The sequence below is a fragment of the Heteronotia binoei genome, chromosome 6, assembly GCF_032191835.1.
Source record: "Heteronotia binoei isolate CCM8104 ecotype False Entrance Well chromosome 6, APGP_CSIRO_Hbin_v1, whole genome shotgun sequence".
NCBI classification, from domain to species: Eukaryota; Metazoa; Chordata; class Lepidosauria; order Squamata; family Gekkonidae; genus Heteronotia; species Heteronotia binoei.
The window spans coordinates 137,660,220-137,686,953 of NC_083228.1; the positions used below are offsets into that span (position 1 = coordinate 137,660,220).

Genomic DNA, 26,734 nt, shown 5'->3' on the forward strand with positions numbered 1-26,734 from the left:
AAAGAGTCAGAGCTTCCTTTGCTCATTTCCCTGGATCCCATGGGAGAGATACAAAGAAAGCACCTTTTAAGACCAACGAATGCTAACATTTTAAGCATGTTTTAAGTTTTTTAAAAAATATATCTTTGTGTTTGTCTGTGTTCTTTATCAAATTTGTATCTCTGCTACCTAATCTTAAATAGGTACAAACATGGCCCGGTCTAACAAGATCAAATTTATGCCAGATCCAGCCCTCATAACAAACGAGTTCGACACCCCTGGCTTAGAGGCAACATTCGTAGGGAGCGGGGGGGAGGGAGCAGGGGACTCTAATCACCCTTCTAGTGAATTACTCACCCCATGAAAGAAGCTAGCAGCAAAACTCAAGCTGTACATAACAGCGTTGACCAACTTGACGAATTCTTCATCGTCCACAGAGAACCGGTGCCCGAAAACCACAGCGCACATCACGTTGGAGATGGAATTTCTGATGAGCAACGAAGGGTCCAGCGGCTCCCCTGCAAATAAAGTTTTTGCAGCCCGGTTGAGCATTGGACCCCCTGGTTCTGCCTTGCTGTGCTGGGATTTCGTCCGATGAGGGAAAGGGGACCCCCCTGAGAACTCCGAGGATTTCTCTTTTCTAATAGAAGTTGGGTAACAAAACGTGCTTTCCGTTCTAGAAGGTGCAAAGTATGCTACTCCAAACCTGCCACTCCAGCTAGGATTAGGGTTGCCAAGTCCAATTCATGAAATATCTGGGGACTTTGGGGGTGGAGCCAGGAGACTTTGGGGGTGGAGCCAGGAGACATTGGGGTGGAACCAGGAGCAAGGGTGTGACAAGCAGAATTGAACTCCAAAGGGAGTTCTGGCCATCACTTTTAAAGGGACAGCACACCTTTTAAATACCTTCCTTCCATAGGAAATAATGAATAGGGGCACCTTCTTTGGAGGCTCATAGAATTGGACCCCCTGGTCCAATCTTTTTGAAACTTAGGGAGTATATTGGAGAGAGCCACTGGATGCTATACTGGAAATCTGGTGCTTCTACCTCAAAAAACAGGGGCCCCGGGGTCCCAGATACCTGCAGATCAATTCTCCATTACTTTCTATGGGAATTGGCCTCCATAGGGAATAATAGAGTTCCCAGCAGACATTTCCCTCCCCTCCCCCCGCTTTCTGATGACCCTGAAGCGGGGGGAGGGTCTCCAAACCAGGGGATCCCCGGCCCCCACCTGGGGATTGGCAACCCTAGCTAGGTTTGCCAGCTTCCGGGTGGGCCTCAAGTTGTCCTGGAATTACAGCAGATCTCCAGGCTACTGTAAGATTGCCAAGTCCCATTCAAGAAATATCTGGGAGCTTTCGGGGTGGAGCCAGGAGACATTGGGGGTGGAGCCAGGAGACTTTGAGGGTGGAGCCAGGAGCAAGGTATGACAAGCATAACCGAATTCCAAAGGGATTTCTGACCATCATATTTAAAGAGGCAACACACCTTTTAAATGCCTTCCCTCCATTGGAAATAATGAAGGAGAGGGGCACCTTTTGGGGGGGCTTATAGAACTGGACCCCCTGGTCCAATCCTTTTGAAATGTGGAGAGGGCTTTGAGGAGAGGTGTTGGATGCTTTGCTGAAAATCTGGTGCCTCGACCTAAAACAAAAACCCCTCACGGAGCCCCAGATACTCACGGATCAATTCTCCATTATACCCTATGGGAATCGGTCTCCATAGGGAACAATGGAGTGCCCAGCAAACATTTCTCTCTGCTGACCCTGAAGCGGGGGGAGGGCTTCCAAACCGGGGCATCCCCTGCCCTCACCTGGGGATCGAGCAACCAACAAAGAGCAACGCGGATCCTGAAGCAGAAAAACAAGGTCACAATGAACCTCTGCGAGAACCAGCCTCCAAATTAATACGCTGCAAGCAACTCTTAGGAAAAAATGCAAAATATTTCTTAGAATAAGCCACGTACTTATAGCAAAGCGAAAAGGAACATATGCCAAGACCCAAAGTCTCTAAAGGGCAGATATTCTAATGTCCAATATTCTAATGTCCAGTATTTTCCAACAGTAGGGTGTAGGTGAAAATTCCAATCACAGAGTCTTCCACACGGAGCGCTGCTCCTAAGAATTCCAATCTGAGTTAAAAGAGTCTCCAACGGAGATCCCGGATCCACAGGAAGTAAGACGCGACGCGGTAGGACTTGTTCCCACATTTCGCTATTGCTTCTACGAGCTTTCAAAAAATTCTTTTCGTTTTCTCTCTTTTTTTTTTTTTTCAGATGCTGTCGTTTCCTAGGAAACTGACCGTACCGAAAGGATGTTAGTATAAACCACAGCGTTTGAAAAAAGAAAAAGAAAACTTTTGAAAGCTCGTAGAAGCAATAGCGAAATGTGGGAACGAGTCCTACCGCGTCGCGTCTTACTTCTTGTGCCTTGCTGTGCAGAAGACAAAGCTTGTCTCTGTTGAGAGAGCCAGTTTGGTGTAGTGGTTCAGTGTGTGGACTGTTATCTGGGAGGACCGGGTTTGATTCCCCACTCCTCCACTTGCACCTGCTGGAATGGCCTTGGGTCAGCCATAGCTCTGGCAGAGGTTGTCCTTGAAAGGGCAGCTGCTGGGAGAGCCCTCTCCAGCCCCACCCACCTCACAGGGTGTCTGTTGTGGGGGAGGGAGATAAAGGAGATTGTGAGCCGCTCTGAGACTCTTGAGTGGAGGGCGGAATATAAATCCAATGTCTTCTTCTTCTTCTTCTTGTGCAGCCAGAAGACTCTTTTAACTCAGATTGGAATTCTTAGGAGGAGCGCTCCGTGTGAAAGACTCTGTGATTGGAATTTTCACCTACACCCTACTGTTGGAAAATACTGGACATTAAAATATTGGACATTATTTGCCTTTTGGTGACTTTGGGTGTGGGCATAGGTTCCTTTTGGGTTTGTTATAAGTATGCGGCTTAAGAAATATTTTGCATTTTTTCCTAAGAGTTGCTCGCAGTGTATTAATTTGGAGGCTGGTTCTCAGAGAGGTTCGTTGTGACCTTGTTTTTCTGCTCACCTGGGGATCGGCAATTCGAGTCTACAGGGATCGTTTTCCCTGGAGAAAATGTCAGTTTCAGAGGAGAGGCTCTAGGACAGAGTTCCCAACAAGATGGCCGTGGGAAACATGAAAGTGGGTGGAGCCAGATGGGGCTTCTACCTAGCAACGCTTCTGATTGGCCAGTGGAGAGTTTGGCTCTGCAGGGGTTCTTTTGAATGTTGCTTTAACAGCCGCTGACTCCACAGTATTTAGAAGTGAGCACTGACTCATGAGAGCTATCCTGTCACAAAGTGTGTTGGTCGGGAAGGTGCTATGGGATTCTCGCTCTTTTCCACTGATGTAGATGATAGTCCACACAAAGGATTCTGCAGATGTGCCCACGTTTATCTCCTAGGGAGCATTCACACTACACTGGGGGTGGCCAAACTGTGGCTCAGGAGCCACATGTAGCTCTTTCTCACATATTGTGTGGCTCTCGAAGGCCCTACCACCCATTGGCTGGTTTGGAGAAGGCATTTCTTCCTTCAAATCACTTCTCCAAGACAAGCCAGCTGGCAGCTTGGAGAATGCATTTAAAGTTAAAGTTGCTTTCTTTCTACCTCTCTCCCCATCTTTTTTCCTTCCTTCCTTCCTTCCTTCCTTCCTTCCTTCCTTCCTTCCTTCCTTCCTTCCTTCCTTCCTTCCTTCCTTCCTTCCTTCCTTCTTTGTCTTGTGGCTCTCAAACATCTGATGTGTATTCTACGTGGCTCTATGTCAAGCACATTTGGCCCCCCCCCGCACTACACTAAATACTGCATTTTGCAAGTGGATTTCTGCTGTTCTTACACAGTAAAAATCCAGTTGCAAGACACGTTATTTAGCATAGTGTGAATGCACCCCGTGTGTCACATACCATTCGAGCGTGCAACCATCTCAACCAGCTGATCGGCTTCTTCTGCGATTTGTTGCTCTTTCTTTCCCAGGCCCAGCTTCCGCATGGTGACCTGCCCAAACTTCTTCTGCTGCTTCCAGGTGTGACCATTGGAGAAGACAATACCTGAGGGAACCAGGATGGAATGATTGACATTAAAATATTTATATTGATGGCCTCCGAAGTCCTAGATGTCGGCTGCAGTTCCACACAGTGAGTTAGATCTAGCACAAAAGGTCTGCTTTTATGAAAATGAACAGCCAAGGAAAACATCACGAGAGCTGCTTGCACACAGTCTAACTTACTGTATCCTGACTTGTATTTCTAGCCATGCCAAATTGTGTGTAATAATAATATACTAATAATAATTTTTATTTATATCCCGCCCTCCCCCGCCTAGGCAGGCTCAGGGCGGCTAACAACAGGTTCAATAAAATCATACAATATACATTAAGTTTAAAATAGCATATGAATTATACCATAATTTAAACAACAATTAGCATTTGAATTATACAATAATTTAAAACAACAATATCTAAAACCATTCCAATTGTCTGATCATTCCATAATTAATTTAATTTAATTTAATAGCAGCGGTGATGTTCTTGTTCTTGGTGTTATTTTATTCATTCACATAATGGCAGAGGTCACTAAATAGGATCAGTTTGGCGGATTGAACAGCCATCTCTTTGTCAATCGTCTACGAAGGCCTGCCTAAAAAGAATAGTCTTGCAGGCCCTGCGGAATTGGTCTAGATTCCGCAGGGCCCGCACCTCCTCCGGAAGCTGATTCCAAAGGCACGGAGCTATAACAGAGAAGGCCCGTGCTCGGGTGCTCTGTAGTTTTACCTCCTTTGGCCCAGGGATAGTCAGCTTGTTCTTCCCTGCTGACCTCAGTGCTCTTTGGGGCTCATATGGGGAGAGACGGTCCCTCAGGTAGGCAGGTCCTCGACCATATAGGGCTTTAAAGGTGATAACCAGCACTTTGTAGCGAACCCAGTATGTAACTGGCAGCCAGTGCAGTTCACGCAGCCCCGGCTGTATGTGCTCCCATTTCGGGAGTCCCAGTAACAGCCTGGCCGCTGCGTTCTGCACTAGCTGCAGCTTCCGGGTTTGGCACAGAGGCAGCCCCATGTAGAGGGCATTGCAGTAGTCCAATCTTGAGGTGACCGTCGCATGGATCACTGTTGCCAGGTCCCGGCGCTCTAGGAAAGGAGCCAACTGCCTTGCCCGCTTCAGATGAAAAAACGCCGACTTGGCAGTGGCCGCTACCTGGGCCTCCATTGACAGTGAAGGCTCCAGTAGGACCCCCAGGCTCTTGACCCGACCCTCCGCTTTCAGTGGCGCACCGTCAAAAACCGGGAGAGGTATTTCCCTCCCCAGAGCACCGCGACCCACGCAAAGGACCTCTGTCTTCGTCGGGTAATGCATTTATGTGTATTATAAGAAGAAGAAGTCTGCAGATTTATACCCCGCCCTTCTCCCTGAATCAGAGACTCAGAGCGGCTCACAATCTCCTATATCTTCTCCCCCCACAACAGACACCCTGTGAGGTGGGGGCAGATTTATACCCCCGCCCTTCTCCCTGAATCAGAGACTCAGAGCGGCTCACAATCTCCTTTCCCTTCCTCCCCCACAACAGACACCCTGTGAGTTGGGGGCAGATTTATACCCCGCCCTTCTCCCTGAATCAGAGACTCAGAGCGGCTCACAATCTCCTCTGTCTTCTCCCCCCACAACAGACACCCTGTGAGGTGGGGGAAGATTTATACCCCATCCTTCTCCCTGAATCAGAGACTCAGAGCAGCTCACAATCTCCTCTGTCTTCTCCCCCCACAACAGACACCCTGTGAGGTGGGGGAAGATTTATACCCCATCCTTCTCCTTGAATCAGAGACTCAGAGCGGCTCACAATCTCCTATCTCTTCTCCCCCCACAACAGACACCCTGTGAGGTGGGGGCAGATTTATACCCCGCCCTTCTCCCTGAATCAGAGTCTCAGAGCGGCTCACCATCTCCTCTATCTTCTCCCCCCACAACAGACACCCTGTGAGGTGGGGGCAGATTTATACCCCGCCCTTCTCCCTGAATCAGAGTCTCAGAGCGGCTCACCATCTCCTCTATCTTCTCCCCCCACAACAGACACCCTGTGAGGTGGGGGCAGATTTATACCCCCGCCCTTCTCCCTGAATCAGAGACTCAGAGCAGCTCACAATCTCCTTTCCCTTCCTCCCCCACAACAGACACCCTGTGAGTTGGGGGCAGATTTATACCCCGCCCTTCTCCCTGAATCAGAGACTCAGAGCGGCTCACAATCTCCTCTGTCTTCTCCCCCCACAACAGACACCCTGTGAGGTGGGGGAAGATTTATACCCCATCCTTCTCCTTGAATCAGAGACTCAGAGCGGCTCACAATCTCCTATCTCTTCTCCCCCCACAACAGACACCCTGTGAGGTGGGGGCAGATTTATACCCCGCCCTTCTCCCTGAATCAGAGTCTCAGAGCGGCTCACAATCTCCTTTATCTCCCCCACAACAGACACCCTGTGAGGTGACTGGGGCTGAGAGAGCTCTCACAGCAGCTGCCCTTTCAAGGACAACCTCTGCCAGAGCTATGGCTGACCCATGGCCATTCCAGCAGGTGCAAGCGAAGAAGTGAGGAATCAAACCCAGTTCTCCCAGATAGGAGTCCACACACTTAACTACACCAAACTGGCTTTCTATGTAGGGATGGGCACAAACTGCATTTTTGCAGTTTGGTTCGGTTCGTGGCCAAACCACAAACCAAAACCATGAATCGAGACTGCAAACCAAGCCATGTAAACCCCTGCTTTCTGCTCTTCACGAAGCACCACAAATACCACGAACCGCATCAACATTTGAGGCAATTCAAAATTTGTTTGTCAGTTTGCGAACATCACTTTGCGAAACACGAACCGGCCAAAATTCATGACAAGCTTTCGTTCATATGAACATATGAACATATGAAGCTGCCTTCTACTGAATCAGACCCTCGGTCCATCAAAGTCAGTCTTGTCTTCTCAGACTGGCAGCGGCTCTCCAGGGTCTCAAGCTGAGGTTTTCCACACCTATTTGCCTGGACCCTTTTTGGAGATGCCAGGGATTGAACCTGGGACCTTCTGCTTCCCAAGCAGATGCTCTACCCCTGAGCCACCGTCCCTCCCCGAAGGGACGGTGAGCCAGCTTGTGCCCATTCCTTAATAATATTCGGGAGAAAAGCACCAGCTTTTGCACAATACTTTGCACAAAACCTCTACGAGATTTGGGGGTGGAGCCTGAGGAGGGCGGGACTTGGGAAGGGATGGCAGTGGGGGGTAGCAGCGCTCACTTCCTAGCAGGAGCTCCTTTGCATATTCAACCACACTCCCTTGATGTAGCCAATCCTCCAAGAGCTTACAGGGCTGTTCTTACAGGGCCTACTGTAAGCGCTTGGAGGATAGGCTACATCAGGGGGTGTGACCTAATATGCAAAGGAGCTCCTGCTAGAAGTGAGCCCCTGGGGAGTAGAATGCCATGCAGTCTCCTTTGCAAAGCAGCCGGAACCTTTATAAAACTGGTCACCGAGCAGCACAAGTCATAAGGAATTTCACAACCACTGTCAATAATAAGAACGAACTTGAAAATATATGCAACGTATAACGAGTAAAAGTATTACTAAGCATATATAAGAAGTTTAAGCCACCATTATCTGGTGAGTTTTAAAAGTTGATGCAGAAAACTTTGTGCTGAAACCAGTGGGTTTTAAAGCTGTCATCAGGGCTTTTGGGGTAGAACTCATTTGCATATTAGGCCACACCCCCTGACATCACCATTGTTTCACGCAGGGCTTTTTTGTAGAAGAAGCCCAGCAGGAAGTCATTTGCATATTAGGTCACACCTCCTGACATCACCATTGTTTCGTGATTTTTAAAGCTATCATCGGGGTTTTTTTTGTAGAAGAGGCCCAGCAGGAACTCATTTGCATATTAGGTCACACACACCCTGACATCGCCAATGTTTCACGCGGGGCTTTTTTGCTGAAGAAGCCCAGCAGGAACTCATTTGCATATTAGGCCGCACCCCCTGACATCACCATTGTTTCACGCAGGGCTTTTTGTGGAGGAAGCCCAGTAGGAACTCATTTGCATATTAGGCCACACCCCCTGACATCACCATTGTTTTACACAGGGCTTTTTGTAGGAAAAGCCCAGTAGGAACTCAAAAAAAGACCTATATATCACATGTAACATTCTAGCATACACTGAGTCTGAATGACCAGGATATCTATTAAGTAAAGGGACAAATCTCTTGGGTGATGAAGGCCAAGAAGGGCAGGGTTTGGGAGGGGGGGTATTTTTTAGAGTACAATGCCAGAGGGTCCACTTTCCAAAGCAGTCTTTTTCTCCAGGTGAATTGATCCCTGTCACTGGGAGATCAGTTGTAATCCGATTCCCAGAAGATCTCCAACGTCTGCCTGAAGAACCTTAGATCCCTGACCCAAATCCCATCTATAGTATAGCTGAGCTCCTAGATTCACACAGGCCTTGAATTCAGCAGGAGCTCACAGGAGCAGAGCTCCTGGACCTTTCTGACAGCCCCCCTCCTCCTCCCCGCCACCTACCTTATCCATTCAATAGGAAGAAGAAGAAGAAATTGGATTTATATCCCGCCCTCCACTCAGAGTGGCTCACAATCTCCTTTATTTTCCTCCCCCACAACAGACACCCTGTGAGGTAGGTGGGGCTGAGAGAGCTCTTAATGCAGCTGCCCTTCCAAGGACAGCTCCTACGAGAGCTATGGCTGACCCAAGGCCATTCCAGCAGCTTCAAGTGGAGGAGTGGGGAATTAAACCTGGTTCTCTCAGATAAGAGTCCGCACACTTAACCACTACACCAAACTGGCTGTAACAATCCCTGGATTAGGAGAGCGGGCAGGAACTTTGCCATGCCCCCAGAAACCCACACCACCCTTTCTCCACATCTTATGTGATTTGGGGGGGCAGGTGGCTTGCTGGCCTTTTGACTGGGGGGGGGCAACCATGGAGAGCCTCAGGTGAGCAAGGCCTGCTTGGGTTGGCTGACTCTTTAGCTAGCCCGAGCAGGCCTCACTCGCCTGGGGCTCTCCTTTCTTGCATCAGGTTGCTTTTGGCTGGTGGGGGGCAGCATATGCTAATGAGCTCTACCCCCTATTTTTCTACAAAATGACTCCAGGATTCACATCGCCTTGCTTTGTGTAAATAGACCCCAAGTAGCCAAGTGTTGCCAACAGGCCTGGAGAAATGTTGGCTTTAATAGAGGCTTAATGCAAACAGGCAGCTTGGTGTGGAGAGCCAGTTTGGTGTCGTGGTTAAGTGTGCAGACTCTTATCTGGGAGAACCGGGTTTGATTCTCCACTCCTCCACTTGCACCTGCTGGAATGGCCTTGGGTCAGCCATAGCTCTGGCAGAGGTTGTCCTCGAAAGGGCAACTGCTGGGAGAGCCCTCTCCAGCCCCACCCACCTCACAGGGTGTCTGTTGTGGGGGAGGAAGGTAAAGGAGATTGTGAGCCGCTCTGAGACTCTTCGGAGTGGAGGGCGGGATATAAATCCAATATCTTCATCTACCTCACAGGGTGTCTGTTGTGGGGGAGGAAGGTAAAGGAGATTGTGAGCCGCTCTGAGACTCTTTGGAGTGGAGGGCGAGATATAAATCCAATATCTTCATCTACCTCACAGGGTGTCTGTTGTGGGGGAGGAAGGTAAAGAAGATTGTGAGCCGCTCTGAGACTCTTCGGAGTGGAGGGCGGGATATAAATCCAATATCTTCTTAGCTTCATCTTCTTCTTATTTCATGGCATGGAGATAAATTAGGTTTGCCAATCCCCAGGTAGGGGCAGAGAATCCCCCGGTTTGAAGGGCGCCCCCCCCCAGCTTCAGGGTCTTCTTAAAGCGGGGCAGGGGGAGGGAAATGTCTGCTGGGCACTTCATTATTCCCTACGGAGACCGATTCCCATAGGCTATAATGGAAAATTGATCTGCAGGTATCTGGGACTCTGGGGGGGGGTGCTTTTTTTGAGGTATAGGCACCAAATTTTCAGCATAGCATTCAGTGCCTCTGATCAAAATAACCCCCAAGTTTCAAAAAGACTGGACAAGGGGTTCCAATTCTATGAGCCCCAAAAGAAGGCGCCCCTATCCTTCATTATTTCCAGTGGAGGGAAGACATTTAAAAGGAGTGTGATTCCTTTAAATGTGATGATCAGCGCTCCCTTTGGAGTTCAATTCTGCTTGTCACACCATTGCTCCTGGCCCCACCTTCAAAGTCTCTTGGCTCCACCCCCAAAGTCCCCAGATATTTCTTGAATTGGACTTGGCAACCCTAAGATAAATAGCTTGCCTTAGGGAAGAACGTGCCATCAAACCTCTGTTAAAGGGACAGGACATTATTTTCCCCAGGCAGTGGGTGACTATTATGTGATCCCAGCGTAGGACCCCCCAGCCTGCAAGTGGGGCTTGAAGATCTCCTGGTGTTACAACTGATCTCCAAACCATAGATAGCAGTTCCCCCGGAGAAAATGGCTCCTTTGGAGGGATGGCATTGTAACTGGATGAGGTCCCTCCCCTCTGCAAATCTCGCCCTCCCCAGGCTCCTCCCCCAAATTTCCAGGAATTTTCCAGCCAAGGACTGGCAACCATAGCCCGGTGCCACAGCTAGCAAAGACAGAGCAATTTCTATCACCAGCTGGAGAAGTTGTCGTCATCTTCGTTGTTAAGAGCAATCTCCTGTACGTCTTTTATTTTCCAGAACTTACCCTTTTCTCTCGTTATGATTTTCAGAAGAGGAGTCATCGGTCTGTCGACAAAGTATTCGGAATAGGTCACCAGTCCTTCTTTCACGGCTTCGAATCCAGAAAAGATGACCGCCGGTACAGGACCAATCCATATAGTGTAGATTTTTCCATATTGCTTTGCCAACTGCCACGTGGACCAAAAGAGAGAAAAGGAAGTATGAATGTCCAGCAAGTCAGAGCTTTTCAAATCGACCTGCGCTACAGTTGCTGACCCCAGGTGGAAAATAGAGTTGCCAGGTCTGTGTTAGAAAATACCTGAAGACTTTGGAAGGTGGATCTGGGAGAAGATGGGGTTTGGGGAGGGGAGGGGCCTCAGCTGGGCTCTTTTTCTAGCAGGAGCTCCTCTGCATATTAGGCCATGCCCCCCTGATGTAGCCAATCCTCCTGGAGAGCCAATTTGGTGTAGCGGTTAAATGTGCGGACTCTTATCTGGGAGAACTGGGTTTGATTCCCTACTCCTCCACTTGCACCTGCTGGAGTGGCCTTGGGTTAGCCATAGCTATCGCAGGAGTTGTCCTTAAAAGAGCAGCTGCTGTGAGAGCTCTCTCAGCCCCACCTGCCTCACAGGGTGCCTGTTGTGGGGGGAGAAGATATTGGAGATTGTGAGCCACTCTGAGTCTCTGATTCAGAGAGAAGGCGGGGTATAAATCTGCAATTCTACCTCTTCTTATAGTAGGCCCTGTACTAAGAGCCCTCTAAGCTCTTGGAGGACTGGCTACATCAGGGGGGCATGGCCTAATATGCAGAGCAGCTCCTGCTAGGAAAAAGAGCCCTGGGCCTCAGCATGGTACAATGCCCCAGACTCCACCCTTCCGAGCAGCCATTTTCTCCAGGGGAGCTGATCTCTGCACGCTGGAGGTCAGCTGGAAAAGCAGGAGATCTCCAGGCCCCACCTGGAGGCTGAAGACCTGGAGATAATCGTGCCAATAGGTCGTTATTGTTTGCAAATAGACTGCATTAAATCTACTATCAAGAGGCACAGACGGTTGGTTCTCTGAGCAATTGACTAGAGTTTTTGCAGTAATAGTAATATTGAGCACTGGTTCCAGATTGTAAATCATTGATCAAACGCGACTTTGGTGTCAGGGCATGCTTCATTGAAGTTATTGATGCTCTGTGATCATGCCTATGTTATGCTTACTAACACCATTGCTGAATAAAATACTATGCTACTAACACTATGTCCTGCAAGAGAAAGAGGAGGGGTGGGAACGAGGGTGCCAAAACTCCAAAGACCAGTAGAGGCCTTTGAAGTGCAGAGCACCAAGCTTGCCTCCCCGGCGCCTTCCGAGCAGAGCAAGGACATCACCATTATCTTCTACCATCACCGGTAGAAGATAAGCAGGCGTGTGAAAGTATTGCTTGCAGGGACAACTGTAGTTTTATTATGAGAAGTAGTTTAAAGCCCTAGTCTTTGAAGTGTATTCATAAATACCAATGGTTCAAGCTATCTGATATCAGTTTCAATGAATCCATGTAGAGAGTAACATTGTTGTAATCAATAAATGAAACTTAGTTTTGAACAAAGACAAGTCTGATCATTTGGAAACTTCAATGAACCCTTTGCTGACATTTGGCCGCTAAGGAGAACTGTCTGCACCTTATGAAATTGATTACTGTGGTTTTGGGGCATCTTGAATTGAGCTGCGGTTCCAGAGTAATCGAGTATTTTGTCAGACGAAGGATGAACCGAAACATGCCTATTTTCACTGGAAGCATGTCACTTTCATCATTCTGGAAGGAACGCCGACACCTTTTTCACATTCATTGTATTGGAGAGAATTCAATTTGCTTGGTGTTGGTGGACTCTACCTTTTTCTACAGTGATGCTCTTTCTGTCTATATTATATGACCGAGTGTTACTGTAAAACAATTGTTGTATTTTTCTGTAATTTGGATTATTAATCATAATTACATGTTCAGATATATTTAATCATCAGAGTCTAGGTAGTAAATTTAGCGCAGTCTATTTGCAAGCAATAATGACCCATTGACACGGTTATCTCCAAGCCTTCAACCTCTTTTGTGCTTTTTCCCTTGTTTGCTCTACCTGGAGGCTGGCAACCCAAATTCCTGAAGAAGGTGATGTTTGGGAAGGGGTGAGATCTCAACAGGCTACAATGATGTAGAGTCCATCCGCCAAAGCAGATATTCTATCCAGGGTAACTGCTCTTGGATGTCTAGGAGATCAATTGAAGTTCTGGGGGGTCTCCAGGCCCCACCTGGAGGCTGGCAACCAGAGGCTAGCATATGCATCCATCCTTCCTTGCCTTTGCTACTAATGGCCACGTGCAGCTGTCCACCCTGAAGCTTCTGCCACCCAGTTTCTACCATGCTCTTATTCTTGCCTTAAATTTGCTACTCCAAGTTGGGAAATTCCTGGAGATATGAGAGTGGACCCTAGAGAGAGTTTTTTTTGGTGGGAGGGGGACTTCACCGGGATTTAAAGGCATAAAGTTCACCCTCCAAAGCAGCTATTTGCTCCAAAAGAACTGAGCCCTGTAGTTTGGAGATCAGTTGTACACACACATGAAGCTGCCTTATACTGAATCAGACCCTTGGTCCATCAAAGTCAGTCTTGTCTACTCAGACTGGCAGCGGCTCTCCAGGGTCTCAAGCAGAGGTTTTTCACACCTATTTGCCTGGACCCTTTTTAGTTGGAGATGCCGGGGATTGAACCTGGGACCTTCTGCTTACCAAGCAGATGCTCTACCACTGAGCCACTGTCCCTGAGAGATCTCTGGGACCCACCTAGAGGCTTTACTGTGGCACTTCCAAGTTTCCTTTTGCATCCCCACCTTCTTTTTATAATCAGGAAGAGTTTAATTTAATTTAATTTTAAGAACATAAGAGAAGTCTTGTTGGATCAGGCCAGTGGCCCCTCCAGTCCCACACTCTGTCACAGAAGAAAATAAGAAAAGCCATGTTGGATCAGGCCAATGGCCCATCCAGTCCAACACTCTGTGTCACACAGAGGACACATTTTTTTTTAGATTTATATCCCACCCTTTCCTGCAAGAGGTCTCAGGGCAGCTTGTTTTCTGCGGCCCCTGAAGGCTGGACCAGAACCAAGGGGTTGAAATTAAATCAAACGAGTTTCCAGCTCAACATCAGGAAGACCGTTCGAGCAGTTCTTCAGTGGAACAGGCTTCCTTGGGAGGTGGTGGGCTCTCCTTCCTTGGAGGTTTTGAAACAAAGGTTAGATGGCCATCTGACAGCAATGAAGATCCTTTGAATTTAGGGGGAGGAAATTGTGAATTTCCTGCATTGTGCAGGGGGTTGGACTAGATGACCCTGGAGGTCCCTTCCAACTCTATGATTCTACAACAGAAATTTAGATACCTATTACAGATTAAAAATAAATAAACATCATAAAAACATAACAGTATCAAAAGAAAGGCAATACAGCATCACAAACACAGACAGCGAGCCAACAACAGCGTACAGGCTGATATGCATCAACACAATACAGTCACCATGATGGTAAGGATTTAATCCATTATAGAGGATTTCGTGTTTTACCAATTTATTGATAGCATATGGTTACAGAACTTAATTTCCCTTCGTTGCTTCAATACTAACCCATATGACTTTTCAATCCCCCCTCCCTCCAATATAGACTTCCCCGAGGTTATAGATTCTAATTCAATACTAAAGATACATCTGACTAATCAAAATTATATATATATTTCCCCCCCCTTCTTGCTTCTTCGTTTCCCCCCCCCCAATATTACTAAAAAATTGTCCAATGTCTTCTTACATTCGACTCTTTCTCTATGTATTCTTTAAACTTCTTCCACTCTTTTTTAAATATCTCCAAATCACAGTCTCTTAATGTTCTAGTTAATTTATCCATTTCACTCCACGATAGAACTTTCATAGTCCAATCCCATTTATCCAGTATTTTTTCTTGCTTCCAAAGCTGCGCATACAATGTCCTAGCAGCTGATAGCAGGTACCAAATTAGAGTCCTATCTATCCATTATAGAGGATTTAATCCATTATATTTTATTTTGCCCCATGTACATAGAGGCTAGAGCCAAGTTAATTGATAATCTGTTAGCAGGGTGTAAATTTTAGAGGATTCCATCCATTATATTTTATTTTGCCCCATGTACACAGAGGCTAGAGCCAAATTAATTGATAATCTGTTAGCAGGCATAAATTTTCTTCTGACGCTGATAAATTGGTTTTCTCGTTATCCGATATTGATCCATTTGTCACCTCCAGGGCTTTTTCAGACGCAGTTTAATCAGTTGTCGCTGCTATTTCCTACCGGATTAAAAGTGGCTGATCAGACAGCCACATCTGCCTCCCGGAAGTCAATCACTGTTGCCCCCCTCCAATCCTTCTCCAAACCGGATTATTTTGTTACCTGCTCCTTTGAGTTGTTTTTTGAGTTGTCCGGTTTCACCTCGTACTTTTCTCCGTCTGGATAGTTCTGTTGTGCTATTAACCAACTTCCGGATGTCTGAAGGCTGTCCCAGTGCAAAAGGAGCCTCAGACATCCAGTTTACGGTCGCCCTTTTTTTTTTTTACTACTTAGTGATATGTACATAACCGCACAACCACATAATGTTTTTATCTATGCACATGCGCATAATAGTGGAGGAAACAAAAAAAAAAGAACTGCATGGTGCCGTCGTGTGGACGGCAAAAGACGGTTTCACCGCGGAGTGATTCGAATTGCAGTATGGCAGTCTGATCGATAATATCCGGAACAAAGATATTCTGAACAGAACCGGGTCAGTTTATCATGGACTCAACACACTGTGTGAACAGGGCCTCAGAGTGTCTCTTTTTGTCTTGGTTGCTAAAAAAAAACAGAGCCAAAATTGCCTTATCTTAGATGTATATAATTTTATAGGATATTGATACTTAACACAAATTGGTTTATTGGATTTATAAGTTTTTTAACTTAGTCGTTTAACTATTATCTCAGCATTATGGTGTTCAATTAAAAGTCTTGCGGATGAACTCCATTTTGCAGGCCCTGCGTAACCTCAAGAAGTCCTGCAAGGCCTGGATTTCTAGAGTTGTGGCTCTGTGGTGGAGCATCTGCTTGGCATGCAGAAGGTCCCAGGTTCAATCCTTGGCATCTCCAGTTAAAAGGATTGTGCAAAAGACCTTAACCGAATAACCTGGACAGCCACTACCAGCTGGAGGAGACAAGACTGACCTTGACAGACAAATGACCTAACTCGGTATAAGGCAACTTCATGTATAATCACAACAGACGTTCTGTAACATCCATTTGAGGTAGGTGAGGTCAACCATGGCTCTCTACTCCTTTTAATGCTTTACTCCTGCAACCACAAATCTTTTTGTGTTCACAGCTTGTAAACTGTGGGATTATGAGCAATTGCAAGAGTCAAAACCAATCTGGAAAGCCATCTCATCCCCAAGATCAAGTGTGGGGAACTGGCTTGGGAGCCACTTGTGGCTCTTTCACACATCTTGTGTGGCTCTTGAAGCCCCCACCACCCCATTAGCCGGCTTGGAGAAGGCATTTGTCTCTTTAAATCACTTGTCCAAGCCAAGCCAGCTGGCAGTTTAGGGAATGGATTTAAAGTTAAAGTTGCTTTCTTCCTACCTCTCCCTCCCCATCTATTTGCCTCCCTCTCTTCCTTCCTGTCTTGCCGCTCTCAAACAGCCGACGTTCATGCCTTGCAGCTCTCAGACATCTGACGGTCATGTCTTGCGGCTCTCAGACATCTGGCATTTATTCTATGTGGCTCGTACATTGAGCAAGTTTGGCCACCCCTGCACAAGATCTTCCCCACTAGGGTTCTATAAACTCCTGAGGGGGTTCAACAGGCTAGCTTCCCCTCCACCTTTCAGATCCTTGCTTTTTCATCTCTTCTCCCAGGACCATTTCAAGCTTCCTTCTACAGTCCTTTCTGCTTCTCTAACTTTCTCCTGCACAAAGATATGGATGAGGCTTTCCCACAACGAACAGCAAAAACTCACAGAAGCCCAACGCCGTGGTAATAAAGTCTCTCTCTGCAACCTAGCTTGGTAAAATAAGAACATAAGAACATAAGAAAAGCCATGTTAGATCAGGCCAATGGCCCATCCAGTCCAACATTCTGTGTCACACAGCGGCCAAATACACACACACACACACACACACTGTGGCTAATAGCCACTGATGGACCTCTGCTCCATATTTTTATCTAACACCCTCTTGAAGGTGGCCATGCTTGTGGCCGCCACCACCTCCTGTGGCAGTGAATTCCACATGTTAATCACCCTTTGGGTGAAGAAGTACTTCCTTTTATCCATTTTAACCTGTCTGCTCAGCAATTTCATCGAATGCCCACGAGTTCTTGTATTGTGAGAAAGGGAGAAAAGTACTTCTTTCTCTACTTTCTCCATCCCATGCATAATCTTGTAAACCTCTATCATGTCACCCCTCAGTCGACATTTCTCCAAGCTAAAGAGCCCTAAGCGTTTCAACCTTTCTTCATGTCTCAGAAAATGGAGGGAGGAACAAGAGGTCTGCTACTCCAGGCTGAATCCTGACCGACAGGGAAGAACAGGTTGACAAAGTGAAATGGCAAGAGGAAGTGGCAGGAGGTGGTAAACTGACCGTGCCATCTAGGGATGCCAGGCAGTACCTGGCAACAAGGAAGAGGTCTGTGGGTGGGGGATATGGGGAGCCCATGATGTTGGCTGTGACATCACATCACTTCCAGTAAAAAAAAAAAAAAAAAACAGAAGTGACATAGGTAGTTCTAGGAATTGCTGAAAATTCCATGGTTCTACCACAGAGTTTCCAGTAACTCCTAGAGCTACCCATTGCCACCGCCACTTCTTTTACTGGGCATTAACTCGTCTACTTCATGAGATCTTGACATTTTCCTAATGAGGTTACTGGATCAACTCATCAATTACATGACTTGTTAATTCCATTTCAGACCCGTAATTATAATGGGATCCACCATACGAGAAGAATTTTAGCTTTGAGGGGGAAGCTAAAGGTGGAGGAGTGACCTCAGTAATTTGTCAGGCTACAATTCATGACTTGGTTTTTCATTTAGATTATTATACAGGTGGCTTTATTTTTTTTTTCCACCCGCTTCTGTTTACTGGCCCATAAAGCAGCCACCTGCTATCTCACAAAATCCCAAGGGATCATTAACTTAAAAACAATAACATTAATTGCCAAGCTTGACTAATGTTGTGTTGGTGATGGCATCAATCCGCTGTTATTAATTTTATGGAACAATTAATTTTTACAAATGGAACATTTCCCACGGAAAAAAAATAAAGCAAGAAGAACTTTTCACTCCACATCTCTGAGTATTATCAAGACTGAAGCCCCATAACACTTTTTGACGGTTATGAATCTGCTGAAGGAAGGGGAAGGCAGGAAACATCCAGTTAGGTTCTAACCCTGTAATTATCATTACTTGGTCATATTGAGCTCGCATTTCGAGCTCGCTTCAAGGTGCTGGTTTTGACCTTTAAAGCCCTATATGGCCTGAGATCTGTACCTCCGGGATCACCTTTCCCCGCATCAGTGAGGCTTTTAAAGAGATTTTGTGAGCTTGTTTGTAGTGCTCTCTACTACAATCAAGCTGACAAAATCTCTTAATGATCCCTGGGCCAAAGGATGCTCGGTTGTCTACCACCAGGACAAGAGCCTTTTCAGTGGCAGCCCCTGCCCTCTGGAATGCTCTCCCTGAAAACTTCAGGGCCCTGCAGGACTTGCGACAATTCCGCAGGGCCTGCAAGACAGAACTGTTTAAACAGGAAGTCCAAGCGCAGAAGAATAGATGCTTTTGAGATGTGGTGCTGGAGAAGACACTTGAGAGTCCCTTGGACTGCAAGAAGATCCAGTCAGTCAGTCCTAAGGGAAGTCAACCCAGACTGTCCCCTGGAAGGTCAGATGCTGAAGCTGAAACTCAAATCCTTTGACCACCCAATGAGAAGGGAGCACTCCCTGGAGAAGACTCTTGAGAGTTCCTTGCACTGCAAGAAGATCCAATCAGTCAGTCCTAAGGGAAATCAACCCAGACTGTTCCCTGAAAGGTCAGATGCTGAAGCTGAAGCTCAAATACTTTGGCCACTCAATGAGAAGGGAGCACTCAGTGGAGAAGGCTCTTGAGAGTCCCTTGGACTGCAAGAAGATCCAATCAGTCAGTTCTAAGGGAAGTCAACCCAGACTGTCCCCTGGAAGGTCAGATGCTGAAGCTGAAACTCAAATCCTTTGACCACCCAATGAGAAGGGAGCACTCCCTGGAGAAGACTCTTGAGAGTCCCTTGCACTGCAAGAAGATCCAATCAGTCAGTCCTAAGGGAAATCAACCCAGACTGTTCCCTGAAAGGTCAGATGCTGAAGCTGAAGCTCAAATACTTTGGCCACTCAATGAGAAGGGAGCACTCAGTGGAGAAGGCTCTTGAGAGTCCCTTGGACTGCAAGAAGATCCAATCAGTCAGTTCTAAGGGAAGTCAACCCAGACTGTCCCCTGGAAGGTCAGAAGCTGAAGCTCAAATCCTTTGACCACCCAATGAGAAGGGAGCACTCCCTGGAGAAGACTCTTGAGAGTCCCTTGCACTGCAAGAAGATCCAATCAGTCAGTCCTAAGGGAAGTCAACCCAGACTGTCCCCTGGAAGGTCAGATGCTGAAGCTGAAGCTCAAATCCTTTGGCCACCCAATGAGAAGGGAGCACTCAGTGGAGAAGACCGATGCTGGGAAAGACAGAAGGCAAAAGAAGAAGGGGACGGCAGAAGAGGAGATTGCTGGACAGTGTTACTGATGTAACAAACACGAGTTTGAGCAGACTTCGGAGGATGGTGGAAGACAGGAGGGCCTGGCATGACTTGGTCCACGGGGTCACAAAGAGTCGGACTCGACTGTGCAACTGAACAACAGCAAAGTCGCCCTGAGCCCGCCAGGGGAGGGTGGGATATAAATATAATAAAATAAATGAATTGAGTTGTGAGCTGAGGGTGCTGCATCTCGACCCTCTTTTCCAGGGTTCCAGGAAGGGCCTGAATTTCTCCCAGAACGGCAATCTTCAAGCCACAGAGATCAGCTCCTCTGGAGGAAATGGCTGCTTTGGAGGGTGCATTCCAAGGCCGAATACCCTGTTGAAGTGTGTCCCCCCCCCCCCGCCAAAAAAAACCCTGCCCTCCCCAGGCTCTACCACTGAACCTCCAGAAATTTCCCACAATCTAGAATTTTAAAAAGGTCAAGGTCGTCCCCTGTGCAAGCACCAGTTATTTCCGACTCTGGGGTGACGTCGCATCATGACGTTTTCGCGGCAGACTTTTTAATGGGGTGGTTTGTCATTGCCTTAAGAGCCCCGTGGCGCAGAGTGTTAAAGCTGCATCACTGCAGTCCGAAGCTCTGCTCACGACCTGAGCTCGATCCCCGGTAGAAGCTGGCTTTTCAGGTAGCTGGCTCCACGTTGAATCAGCCTTCCATCCTTCCGAGGTCGGTGAAATGAGTACCCAGCTTGCTGGGGGGGGAGTGTAGATGACTGGGGAAGGCAATGGCAAACCACCCCATCAAAAGTCTGCCGTGAAAACGTTGTGAAAGCAGCATCACCCGAGAGTCGGAAACAACTGGTGCTTGCACAGGGGACCTTTCCTTTCCTTGCCATTGCCTTCCCCAGTCATCTACACTTTTCCTCCAGCAACCTGGGTACTCATTTTACCGACCTCGGAAGGATGGAAGGCTGAATCAACGTTGAGCCGACTACCTGAACCCAGCTTCCGCCGGGATCGAACTCAGGTTGTGAGCAGAGCTTAGGACTGCAGTACCGCAGCTTTACCACTCTGCACCACGGGGCAACCCACAATTGAATGGAACTGGCAACCCACAAAACCAAGCAAGGAAGTCTTCCTCCGTAATCAGAACAGGGGAAACTCACATCTGCCCCTGCGAGATCACAAACCCAGGACTTTTTTTTTTTTTAACAGGAACGCACAAGAACTCAGGTCCGGCTGCCTCGGCATTAGGGGTGTGGCCTAATATGCAAATGAGTTCCTGTTGGGCTTTTTCCACAAAAAAAGCTCTGTGTGAAACAATGGTGGTGCCAGGGGTGTGGCCTAATATGCAAATAAGTTCCTGCTGGGCTTTTTCTACCAAGGGAGCCCTGCACAAATCTCTTTCCCTCCCCAATTCCCCGAAGAGTTGGCAATCCTATCTGTGCCCTGGATGAGACACTTTTTGTCTCCCTTCTGCCTTAATTAACACGTTGTACTTGCGGGTTGGTTTTGTTAGCTGTTTTTTCCTGATGCAAAGGACAATAAGACCCAACAGTCCCGTATTTTTTTCCCCCATTAGTAGTGTCCTATTCAGTTCAGGGGTCAAGAGTTTAAGAAGAGATCCTTTTTGTTTGTTGCGGTGGGCCCCAGAAGGGACAACGGACTGCCTCTGTTTCACATGAGCTTGTTTTTTTCTGATCTAAGCCAGATTATAAAGTCAGGCGTGGGTACAGAGAGTGAGCTCCAGCTTCGTAGGTTGTGCTCTCGCAGAGGAATCTGAAACCCGGCTGTCTGCGTCAACACTGAGAAAGAATTACTCCTTGGGTTTGGATGCCACGCAAAATGCAGGTGTGGGCAGGGCAGAATAGCTTGTTTTGTCTGAACAGCCTGATGCCCGTCTTGCTCTGGCGAATGAGCTTGCTAATCTCTGAATACGGGAGAGCCGAAAGGGCACAACAATGAAATTGGCAAGGATGCAAAATTCACATCCATCTCGATGCTCAGCAGTGAGTGGCACCTTATTTATTTGAATAATCTGAAGACTGCTTTTGCAGGGACATTCTTGAGGCAACTGATAACTGAAACAATAAAATTAACAAGTAATCGCAAGATATTAAAATAGGTCAGAACGTTTTTTAAAAATCTTATTTTTGAAGATAAGAAGAACATCAGAAGAGCTCTGCTAGATCAGACCAGTGCTCCATCTAATCCAGCATCCTGGCTCACACAGTGACCAATCCGTTCCTCTGGAGGGCCAACAACAGAGCACAGAGGCTGAGGCCTTCATGAGAACATCAGAAGAGCCTGATGGATCAGACCAGTGGTCCATCTATTCCAGCATCCTGTCTCATACAGGGGCCAACCAGTTCCTCTGGAGAGCCAACAACAGGGCAGAGAGGCTGAGGCCTTCATAAGAACATCAGAAGAGCCCTGCTGGATCAGACCAGTGGTCCATCTAGTGCAGCATCCTGTCTCACACAGTGGCTAACCAGTTCTTTTGGACATCCAACAACAGGGCAGAGAAGCTGAGGCCTTCATAAGAACATCAGAAGAGCCCTGCTGGATCAGACCAGTGGTCCATCTAGTGCAGCATCCTGTCTCACACAGTGGCTGACCAGTTCCTCTGGAGGGCCAACAACAGGGCACACAGACCAAGGACTTCCCTTGATGTTGTCTCTTGGCTCTGGTGTTCGGAAGTCGACAGCCTCTGGACATGGAGGTTGCCCTCAGTCACCATGGCTAGTAGCCACTGATGGACCTGTCCTCCATGAATCTGCCTAGAAGAACATGAGAAGAAATGACATCACTGGTTTAAAAGAGTAACAGAATTTAATTATTTTGCTTTCGTGAATCATAGTTCACTTAATCCGATCCAAAAAGTTGTCATTAGTCAGATACGCTTGTGCCAAAAGCTGCAAGCAACAGAAAGGCGGGGGAGATGTCGCAAGAAGACGGCAGTTGAAAAGAAAAGCCAGGCAAAGATCTGTGCCAGGTGACACGTGATAAATAAATGCGCTTATGAATGTACATTGGTCCACCCAATTAAATAACACACATTAATTGGGTGATGGAACCATCCTCCTCCACTCTTCCTCCTCCACTATCTGCCCAGAAACTGCCACATTTTGGAACTATGCACCAGCACTATGCCTCAAGTCTTCTTCATATGTACTCAACACTGCCATCTTGGAAAAAGAGTAATAGAATCATAGAGCTGGAAGGGAACTCCAGGGTCCTCTAGTTCAACCCCCACACAATGCAGGAAATTCACAAATTTTTGTTGTTCAGTTGCACAGTCGAGTCTGACTCTTTGCGACTCCATGGACAAAGTCACGCCAGACCCTTCTGTCTTCCACCATCCTCTGAAGTTTGCTCAAATTCGTGTCAGTCACATCAGTAACGCTGTCCAGCCGTTTCATCTTTTGCCATCCCCTTCTTCTTTTGCCTTCTGTCTTTCCCAGCATCAGGGTCTTCTCCAGTGAGAGCTCCCTTCTCATTGGGTGGCCAAAGTATTGGAGCTTCAGCTTCAGCATCTGAACTTCCAGTTGGGGTTGATTTCCCTTCGGACTGACTGATACTTTTTCCCAAACACCCTCAGTAACCCCTGCTCCAAGGCCAGTAGATAACAAAAACAAACAAACAAAAAACTCCACGATCCCTGGACAAACTGGTCAGGATGAAAATGTCCTTCCTGACCCCAAAGTGGCGATTAGCATTTCCCTGGGCATGTAAGAAAAAGCCACAAAAACAAGGCCCTGATGGAACCCTTCCTGCCTTCCTTCTCATGATCTGCAGAGAATCAGGATTACCATAAGATGACCATCTAGCCTCTGCTTGAAAACCTCCAAAGAAGAAGGAGAGCCCACCACCTCCTGAGGAAGCCTGTTCCATTGAAGAACCACGCAGGAAGTTCTTCCTGATGGAACCCTTCTGCCTTCCTTCTCATGATCTGCAGAGAATCAGGATTACCATAAGCTGACCATCTAGCCTCTGCTTGAAAACCTCCAAAGAAGAAGGAGAGCCCACCACCTCCTGAGGAAGCCTGTTCCATTGAAGAACCACGCAGGAAGTTCTTCCTAATGTTTAGTCGAAAACTCTTCGGATTTAATTTCAACCCGTAGGTTTTGGTCAGGGCTTTTTTTGTAGCAGGAACTCCTTTGCGTATTAGGCCACGGTCCTCTTACGTAGCCAATCTTTCAAGAGTTTACAGGGCTCTTACTACTGTAATCTGTTGAAGGACTGGCTACATCAGGGGGTGTGGCCTAATATGCAAAGGAGTTCCTGCTACAAAAGAAAAGCCCTGGTTCTGGTCCAGCCTTCTGGGGCCACAGAAAACCACTCAGCGCCATCATCTATATGACAGCCCTTCAAGTGCTTGAAGATGGTGGTCATGTCACCTCGTCCTCTCCAGGCCAAAACGATTCTTCACACTGGGGTTTCCCTTTCCAGCTACCTGTCCCTTGGCTTTTTCAGCCAATGGTCGAAAAATTTACAGCAATCCCATGGAGTTCTCAGGGCAGAAGACAAACAGAGGGGGCTGGCCATTGCCTGCCTCTGTGTAGCAAGACTTCCTTAGCCGTCTTCCGTCCAAGCACTAACTAGCACTAATCCTGCGTAGCAGCCACAAATTGATAAGATCAGGTTAGCCTGGGCCATCCGAGCCACGGCCTATTCCAGCTTTCTACTACCTACATGTATGTAGCAATTCCTCCAACTTCTCCGAGACCAGAGTCCCTGTTCTTTGTTTAGAACGGCTTGAAACCTGGCTGTGAGCCAGTTCGGTGCAGTGGTGAAGTATGCAGACTCTTATCTGGGAGAACTGGATTTGATTCCCCACTCCTACACTTGCAGCTGCTGGAATGGCCTTGGGGCAGCCATAGCCCTGGCAGAGGTTGTCCTTGAAAGGGCAGCTGCTGGGAGAGCCCTCTCCAGCCCCACCCACCTCACAGGGTGTCTGTTGTGGGGGGGAGAAGATATAGGAGATTGTAAGCCGCTCTGAGTCTCAGATTCAGAGAGAAGGGCAGGGTATAAATCTGCAGTCTTCTTCTTCTTCTCGTAGCTATGGTGGGGCCCTGGAAGGGCCAGACCCCAGCAATCAGACCTCTGCATAACCTTTTTGGTCCCACCAAGCAGCACCTCCCCCCCCCCCCGTTGCTCACCGCCACTCTGTTCAAGAGGCCTTAACCCCTTTCTTTCTCCTCCCCTCTCCCCTTACCTGATAAAAAGTACAGGGGAGGATGAAAGCTTGTTAGGGTTGCCAAGTCCAATTCACGAAATATCCGGAGACTTTGGGGGTGGAGCCAAGAGCAAGATTGTGACAAGCATAATTGAACCCTAAAGGGAATTCTGGCCATCACATTTAAAGGGACCACACACCTTTTAAATGCCTTCCCTTCACTGGAAATAATGAAGGACAGGGGCACCTTCTTATGGGGCTCATAGAATCGGACCCCCTGGTCCAATCATCTTGAAACTTGGAGGCTGTTTTGTGGAGAGGGACTGGATGCTATGTTGAAGGTTTGGTGCCTCTACCTCAAAAAACACCCTCCCAGAGCCCCAGATCAATTCTCAAAGATACCTTATGGGAATCGGTCTCCATAGGGTATAATGGAGTGCCCAGCAAACATTTCCGCCCCCCCCCCACTTTCTGATGACCCTGAAGCAGGGGGAGGGCCTCCAAACTGGGGGATCTCCTACCCCCATCTGGGATTGGCAACCCTAAGGTTTGTGCAGAATTTTGTGATAATAAAAGGGATAATGTGACATGTTTTTTAAGGGCATTCACAGGATATTTTCAGAGCCGACACTGAGAATCCTCTAAATAAAACAAATTCTGCCTGTAGCCCCACCCAGTTTGAAATCCTGGCTACAGCCCTTCTCACTGGGCAAGCATAAGAACATAAGAGAAGCCATGTTGGATCAGGCCAAAGGCCATTCAGTCCAACACTCTGTGTCACATAAGAACATAAGAGAAGCCATGTTGGATCAGCCAATGGCCCATCCAGTCCAACACTCTGTGTCACATAAGAACATAAGAGAAGCCATGCTGGATCAGGCCAGTGGCCCATCCAGTTCAACACTCTGTGTCACATAAGAACATAAGAGAAGCCATGTTGGTTCAGGCTAGTGGCCCATCCAGTCCAACACTCTGTGTCACATAAGAACATAAGAGAAGCCATGTTGGATCAGCCCAATGGCCCATCCAGTCCAGCACTCTGTGTCACATAAGAACATAAGAGAAGCCATGTTGGATCAGGCCAGTGGCCCCTCCAGTCCAACACTCTGAGTCACATAAGAACGTAAGAGAAACCATGTTGGATCAGGCCAGTGACCCCTCCAGTCCAACACTCTGATTCACATAAGAACATAAGAGAAGCATGTTGGATCAGGCCAAAGGTCCATCCAGTTCAACACTCTGTGACACATAAGAACATAAGAGAAGCCATCTTAGATCAGGCCAGTGCCCCTCCAGTCCAACACTCTGTGTCACATAAGAACATAAGAGAAGCCATGTTGGATCAGGCCAGTGGCCCCTCCAGTCCAACACTCTGTGTCACATAAGAACGTAAGAGAAGCCATGTTGGATCAGGCCAGTAGCCCCTCCAGTCCAACACTCTGTGTCACATAAGAACATAAGAGAAGCCATGTTGGATCAGGCCAGTGGCCCCTCCAGTCCAACACTCTGTGTCACATAAGAACGTAAGAGAAGCCATGTTGGATCAGGCCAGTGGCCCCTCCAGTCCAACACTCTGTGTCACATAAGAACATAAGAGAAGCCATGTTGGATCAGGCCAGTGGCCCATCCAGTCCAACTCTCTGTGTCACATAAGAACATAAGAGAAACCATGTTGGATCAGGCCAATGGCCCGTCCAGTAGGGTTGCCAAGTCCAATTCAAGAAATATCTGGGGATTTTGGGAGTGGGAGCCAGGAGACATTGGGGCGGAGCCAGGATCAAGGGTGTGACAAGCATAATTTAACTCCAATGGAGTTCTGGCCATCACATTTAAAGGGACAGCACACCTTTTTAAATGCCTTCCTTCCATAGGAAATAATGAAGGATAGGGGCACCTTCTTTTGGGGCTCATAGAATTGGACCCCCTGGTTCAATCGTTTTGAAACTTGGGAAGTATTTTGGGGAGAGCCACTAGATGCTATCCTGAAAATGTGGTGGCTGTACCTAAAAAAAACAGCCCCCCCCCCAGAGTTCCCGATACCTCCAGATCAATTCCCCATTATACCCTATGAGAATCGATCTCCACATAGGGA

General features: G+C 47.6%; 1 protein-coding gene across 1 annotated transcript in view; it reads right to left on the reverse strand.

The window, feature by feature from the left end:
* Positions 1 to 26,734, reverse strand: part of LOC132573420 (cytochrome P450 2J4-like) — a 58,443-nt gene that overhangs the window by 17,869 nt on the left and 13,840 nt on the right. The window contains exons 2-4 of the mRNA XM_060240921.1: positions 10,706 to 10,868; positions 3,900 to 4,043; positions 337 to 497 (exon numbers count right to left, since the gene is read on the reverse strand). Coding sequence (XP_060096904.1) covers positions 337 to 497; positions 3,900 to 4,043; positions 10,706 to 10,868 — 468 coding nt within the window. The remainder of the gene's footprint in view (positions 1 to 336; positions 498 to 3,899; positions 4,044 to 10,705; positions 10,869 to 26,734) is intronic.